General features: G+C 40.0%; 1 protein-coding gene across 1 annotated transcript; it reads right to left on the bottom strand.

The window, feature by feature from the left end:
- Positions 1 to 617: 617 nt before the first annotated feature.
- On the bottom strand, positions 618 to 2679 carry LOC136178496 (zinc finger protein 665-like). Its single transcript, XM_065952377.1, has one exon. The coding sequence runs from the start codon at positions 2592 to 2594 to the stop codon at positions 954 to 956; it is 1641 nt and encodes a 546-aa protein (XP_065808449.1). The 5' UTR covers positions 2595 to 2679; the 3' UTR covers positions 618 to 953.
- Positions 2680 to 7192: the final 4513 nt, after the last annotated feature.

Genomic DNA, 7192 nt, shown 5'->3' with positions numbered 1-7192 from the left:
GGGACCTGGTAACTGGCCTGCCCACCGACCCTTAAACAGCTCCTTCTTCCCCTGAGTATGTCCAGCAAACTCCGGGAGAGAACAGCTCCTTCTTCCCCTGAGTATGTCCAGCAAACTCCGGGAGAGTCAGAGTGGAGTTGGATCATCGGATTGCCAGAGATGCACTGGGGGAGTCAGTGAAGCAGCAAAAAGGAAGCCAAAGAGAGAAATGATAACAGAACAAATATACACACAAATTGAAGTGTTTTTTCCATATACCATTTAGTTATACACACTGAAGGCTATAATGCATTTCTATTGTTTCTTCTAACAATATGTTGAGTAAATCCAGATAACATCTACAAGTGTTGTCATTCAGTTTGTGATCAAAGGCTGCAGCAGTTAGGTGCCCAGTGGCCTCTGCACTCTTAATTAATCCTGTGCATGTTCAGGTGTCATTGAGATTTTCTTTATTTTGTATTCTGACTGCAGGATTCTTATTAAGGGTTAAAGGTTTTCAGTTAAATAAACCTGGACCTGATCTGACTGTGGTCGCTCTGCATCAGGATCTGATGAGTTCCTTTTCTTTACCAAAGAGACTTTAGGCACTCGACACAAAATAACACAAGTAGATGAAAGTCTTTCTCACTCTACATCAGTTTATTTATTACAAGGTGACACGTGAGCTGTCTGAAGAACTTCTGCTAACCAACACAGAGGCCTCCAAGGAAACAGAGTGACAGAAAGAAGAAGATATCAGCAGAGAAGAAGAATCCTTACACTGTAACTGTTTCATATAAACACTTTAAATTCAAACGTCATAGCTGATCCCAACTTACTGGTTCATATGTCAGCAAAACTTCAATGTCAAAAAAGTAGAGACAGATTTATGTCTTATATCTCTTTTTTGTCTTATATACACAATAGTGATGTGAAGTTGGAATCCTTTAGATCAGTTTTACCGTTGCACAGGATTAGCATTTCTCTCCTGCATGAACTAACATGTGTCTGGTCAGAATTTCTTTCCGGTTAAACCTTTTACCACACTCAGAGCAGCTGAAGGGTTTCTCTCCTGTATGAACTAACATGTGTCTGGTCAGATTTCCTCTTTGGGTAAAACTTTTACTGCAAACAGAGCAGCTGAAAGCTTTCTCTCCTGTATGAACTAACATGTGTTGGGTCAGATTTCCTCTTTGGGTAAAACTTTTACTGCAAACAGAGCAGCTGAAAGCTTTCTCTCCTGTATGAACTAACATGTGTCTGGTCAGATTTCCTTTTTGGGTAAAGCTTTTACTGCAAACAGTGTAGCTGTAAGGTTTCTCTCCTGTATGAACTAACATGTGTGTGGTCAGATTTCCTCTTAGGGTAAACCTTTTACCACACTCAGAGCAGCTGAAGGGTTTCTCTCCTGTATGAACTAACATGTGTCTGGTCAGATTTCCTCTTAGGGTAAACCTTTTACCACACTCAGAGCAGCTGAAGGGTTTCTCTCCTGTATGAACTGACATGTGTTTTGTCAGAGTTCCTCTTAGGGTAAAGCTTTTACTGCAAACAGAGCAGCTGAAGGCTTTCTCTCCTGTATGAACTAACATGTGTGTGGTCAGAGTCGCTTTCCGGTTAAACCTTTTACCACACTCAGAGCAGCTGAAGGGTTTCTCTCCTGCATGAACTAACATGTGTCTGGTCAGAATTTCTTTCCGGTTAAACCTTTTACCACACTCAGAGCAGCTGAAGGGTTTCTCTCCTGTATGAACTAACATGTGTTTTGTCAGACTTCCTCTTAGGGTAAAGCTTTTACTGCAAACAGAGCAGCTGAAGGCTTTCTCTCCTGTATGAACTAACATGTGTGTGGTCACAGTCGCTTTCCGGTTAAACCTTTTACCACACTCAGAGCAGCTGAAGGGTTTCTCTCCTGTATGAACTGACATGTGTTTTGTCAGAGTTCCTCTTAGGGTAAAGCTTTTACTGCAAACAGAGCAGCTGAAGGCTTTCTCTCCTGTATGAACTAACATGTGTGTGGTCAGAGTCGCTTTCCGGTTAAACCTTTTACCACACTCAGAGCAGCTGAAGGGTTTCTCAACTGTATGAACTGACATGTGTTTTGTCAGAGTTCCTCTTTGGGTAAAGCTTTTACTGCAAACAGAGCAGCTGAAGGCTTTCTCTCCTGTATGAACTAACATGTGTGTGGTCAGATTTCCTCTTAAGTTAAAGCTTTTACTGCAAAGAGAGCAGCTGAAGGGTTTCTCTCCTGTATGAACTAACATGTGTGTGGTCAGATTTCCTCTTAGGGTAAAGCTTTTACTGCAAACAGAGCAGCTGAAGGCTTTCTCTCCTGTATGAACTAACATGTGTCTGGTCAGATGCCCTTTCTGGTTAAATCTTTTACCACACTCCGAGCAGCTGTGTTGTCTCTTACCAGTCTTTAGTTTCTTATTTTTCAAGTTTAATTCTGACAGATCTTCTCTTGTCTCTTTCCAATCATCACTGTCATCAGTCTCAGGTTCATGAGAGTCTTCAGTCTCGACCTCAGTCTCTGGTTGTAAACGTCTCTCTGGATCTGAGTCTCTCTCTGGTTCTGCTCCTCCACAGTCCTCTCCATCAACTCCTGTTTCCATCTGTTCAGTTTGTCTCTGATGAAGCTGTGAGGACTGAGGTTTCTCTTCATCATCTTCACTCTTCACAGAGACAGGAGTGAAGGGGAACTTGGTGGTATCAGCCTCCTCCAGTCCTTGAAGCTGTTCTTCCTCCTGACTGATCCACAGTTCCTCATGTTCTTCTTTAATGTGTTGGGGCTTAGTGTCCTCCTGGTCCAGAATGTGGCTCCACTCCTGCTGCTCAGGTGGAAGCTCTTCTTTACTCACCAACAGCTGCTGGACATCTGCAGGACACAGTAAACAAACATTAACGGTACTTAAACTGCTTTTTAAATATTAATAAGGGCTGTCAAATGATTTCATTTTTAAAGGCTGAAAATCAATAGTTCACTAGAATTGATCACATTTTAATCATGTTTGGAATTCACTCATTTTGCATTTAAAAAACGTTTTTAATGCTTTTATTTTGTAATGCCTTAAGCTTAGGTTACTTTACTTCCTCTTCGGATACAAACCTACCTTTATTTTGAAAGAAAATAAGGAACTTGTCTAAGGCTGTGAAGATTGAGGTTTCTCATCATCATTAAGTCATGGAGAGCGGGCAGCCAAGGTTCGAAACCGACCTGTGGCTCATTTCCAAAACGGCAACAGAAAGGCTGGCGTTATGTAAATGAGCCATGTGCTGCTGATCACTTCCTGATTATGTCAGATACTACCTCTTCACACACCAAAGTGCTGAGCTAGCTCAATCTTTAGGAAAGAATAAGATATGTGTCCAACAGAGAGTTTTTTGCAATTAAATTGCAACAATTATTTGCATTTTTTTTAAATACAAAAAATCAAGACTTTTTTCATTAAACTATGTTCTTACACACACTTTGATGTAGGGATGTAATGATTCACGAGACTGGGTTCGCGATACGATTCTTTCACGATTTATTTTACAAATTGAGACTGAAGAAACATTTTGAAATAACTGAAAAAGATTCCTTTAATGTATTCATGAAAACACCATGGGGGGTGGGGGGCACAGACCCTTAAAGGGATCATGGTGTTCATGTGTTTCTTTGAATGACAGCAGTCAAAACAATTATTTCAACTTTTAACGGTCTGTCTAGCTTAGTTTTTGTTCCTGCACTCCCTTTTCTGAGCACCCCTGAATGCAGCATGGTCACAGCGCATTTTCTGAGTAATGGCAGAGAGAGAGAGACATGCCCAGAAAAGTCTGAAGTAAGCTAAGCGGCCTACTTTATTTTCTGATGGTTCTTGAGGACTTTTTATTATTGTGCACACCCAGGCCTCCGCTGGTGAAAGTGTGCTCACCTGTGTGTGTGTGTACAGTGTAGTGTCTCAGCTACAGACATCACACCCTCAGTCTCTTATTCTCATCTCAGGAGACTTGAATCACGCTTCCCTGTCTGCCACTCTCCCTACTTTCACTCAGTATGTTGACTGCCATACCAGGGACAATAAAACTTTGGACTTACTGTATGCAAACACCAAGGATGCATACAGATCATCACCCCTCCCCCCCTCTGGGCCGCTCAGACCACAACCTGGTGAGACTGCAGACCATTTACATACCTATGGTGAAAAAACAACCCCCCACAACCAGGTATGTGAAGAAGTGGTCTAAGGAGGCCACTGAGGCGCTGCAGGACTGCAGGACTTTACACACCTTAAAGTTTGGGGATCTGGTAGAATTTAAGACTACACAAATAATGTGTAAAGCAAAAAATAAGCTGCTACCTGTAAACAGACAAAAAGTGTTCAAAGACAGAGAGGGGGGTTATAACTTTAGAGGGAAACTAAACTTGAAACAGCATTATGCTCGGACCAATTTAAAAAGTGTGTATTTCCATTTGTGGGGTGGTTTTGTGGAATGGTCTTGACGAAACGATTAAACAAAGTATGAATATAATGCACTTTTTTTTTTAAATGTACAAAAGATATATCTTTGAAAAGTTCAGAAATGAGGAAGGAGAATGTAAATCTCACAGCTGTTAATGGCGCCTGTTCATTTTGTTCTTTTTTTTGGTTTGTTTTGTTTTTCTTAATCACTCGATTGGAGTATTTTTTTTGTATTGTCTGTTTAGTTTATTTGATTGGATTTTGCATTTGTTAATGGTGAAGAATGGGGGTAGGACTTGACAAGCCTAGGCTTCTTCTTATTCCTTTTTGAACGAGTCAAATGTGTATTATATTGAAATTGGCTTTTTATTTTATTTTTATTTTAATAAAATGTGTGTGTGTGTGTGTATGTGAATGTGTATGTGAATGTGTATGTGCATCGTGTGTGACACAGAGAGCAGAGGAGAATGGTAAACGACCATGTAGAGACAGAAATGACATGATGCCGTCGTGTAAAGAAGATAGAATAAACTATCGTTTCTGAAGTGGAGGCTGGCTTGACCGCAGTCTGATGCAGAGGGTGGCCTGAAGTTTGTGTGCCCAAAGATACAATTGAATAGCATATTGTTAAGGTTTCTAAAACGTATCTCCAATAACCAGATCCGTTGCTGGATTCAATAGGTGAAGACTTAAAGAGTCTTTTAGTCCAGTAAACTCAATGATGTTGTTAGCAGGAGCTAGCTGCAGCTAACACTGTGCTGTGTGCGTCTGTGGAAGTTAGCTAAAGGCTCTGCTATCTGAAACATGAGCAGGAAACACGTTTCCAGCAGTGGAAAGAAAACCAACCTGTTCTCTGTAGCTTGATTTCAGGAGTTAAAATCACATCCAGCAGTTTTCTTTGTCGGTGGAGCTCCTCTTCGTATCCACTTGTTGTTCTTTCTTCTGTTATATCTCTGATAACCGCAGCGAGCAGCCGTCGACTGAATAACTCTTTAAGATCCTTAAACCCGGCCATCTTACACACATCCAAGAGTCACAGAGGGGAAACTCAACTCAGCGCTGACGTCTTTACAACTTTACTCTGATCATCTACTGTTACGTTAGCACCCTAACGATCATTAATAAACACACGGAGAATCACGTGTCTGCTGGGCAGGAACGTTTACTCACAACTTGTGTTACACACTCAATGGTCCGGGTGGAAACAACTCGCTTTAGTTCCCTTTACAGAACACCTCCCCTCCCTTTGACTTGCATTGTAACCGCGGTTGACCTTTTTCCCGCCACCATATTGCTGTATTTAAAACTCTGGAAACCTATCTTTGTCTGTTTATCCTCATTCACCTCATTGAATAGTGTATGTAACACAGATTATGTCCAATGGGTGGCGCTGCTGTACATAATTATCATTGTCTTAAAACTGTAGAAAATACCGGTAGTGACTCTGCGCTGCACAGCTCCTCAGAAGTCTCACAGAATAAGAGCAAATGTCCGGGTAAAAAATAAAAATATATATATTCACATATCATTTATAGACCCTCTAACAATCATATTTTAGTTGAAGGAAATAAATTTGACAACAAAATATATATCTACGATTCCTCACAAAACATGGTTAACAGCTCGGTTGAGTTGCCAGTCTACGCAAACGGCCTGGCTCAAGTCACTCATTTCTTATTTTGTTCACCTTTTCTAACCATTGCTACTCATTTCATTTGTTGAATAAATTATAAGTTATTTTAACAAGTTCTACTCTCTGTGATGTTTACATATGAAAAAACTAAACATTTTGTTGCAGAAATGAAAGAAATCCATTCATATCCAAAGTAACCCTAAACAGTCAACCAGCTGGTTGATCTGCATATCTGCTTCCTGATTGAGTAATCCGAAAAACATAAACTGAAATGTTGCTTAATGAAGAGGCAGGAACACAATTTTACCAACAAATATTTTTTTGCAAATGGATTTCTTAGTGTGGAAGTCAAAGGGTTAAGTAAGCATCCCCACCTGTGACATTTTCCAGCACTCACAGAGGTAGGATAGGATAGGATAGGATAATACTTTATTGATCACCAGAGGGGAAATTCGGGCGTTGCAGCAGCACAGACAAGTAAACTCAAAATACACATTAAACAGAATAGATAAGATAAATAAAAATAAAAACAGGGGGTATATACAAGTACAAAATGAATGATGAAGTTAACTATGCATGGAAATTGAGACAGTATTTGCAGAGAATGACAAGATAAAGTGACAAGTGATGATTAACGTGACTTGGTATGATAAATAGCAGCAAGTAATGTAAACAGCAGAGACGAGAGGCAGTGTTGTACCACAGTAATGCAGAGTGCAGTTATATAATGTAGTATAGCAGGTTATCCAACACACAATATAAGTAAAAAAACAAAAAACACAATGTTAGCAAATCTAAACACAATATAATATTAACTACAAAGTAAATAAGTACTAAAAGATATAAAAAATAAGAATGTTCTATATTGGTTGCCAAGCATTTACATTTTGAACCAGACAATATCACATCTGATAAAAATGGGAGATTTATAATTGTCTCAGGGAAACTATTTAATACAAAAGTTATCCTTGCCAATGTCTACGCTCCGAATGCTGATGATGTTAGCTTTTTTGATAGTTTTTTCTCTCTTCTCAATGGCCTAGACACACATTATCTAATACTTGGTGGGGACTTCAACTGCTGGTTGGACCCGACCCTGGATCGCTCTTCCAGCAGACCAGGGGTAGTGAGTAGA

This window comes from Labrus bergylta, chromosome 3 (assembly GCF_963930695.1).
Source record: "Labrus bergylta chromosome 3, fLabBer1.1, whole genome shotgun sequence".
NCBI lineage: Eukaryota > Metazoa > Chordata > Actinopteri > Labriformes > Labridae > Labrus > Labrus bergylta.
The sequence above is the reverse complement of the archived record's forward strand: the minus strand, read 5'-3'. Positions and strand labels throughout refer to the sequence as shown.

What these genes read in the sequence shown, in the direction of transcription:
- LOC136178496 (XM_065952377.1), bottom strand. Translation starts at nt 2,594, where the DNA reads ATGGAAACAGGAGTTGATGGAGAGGACTGTGGAGGAGCAGAACCAGAG.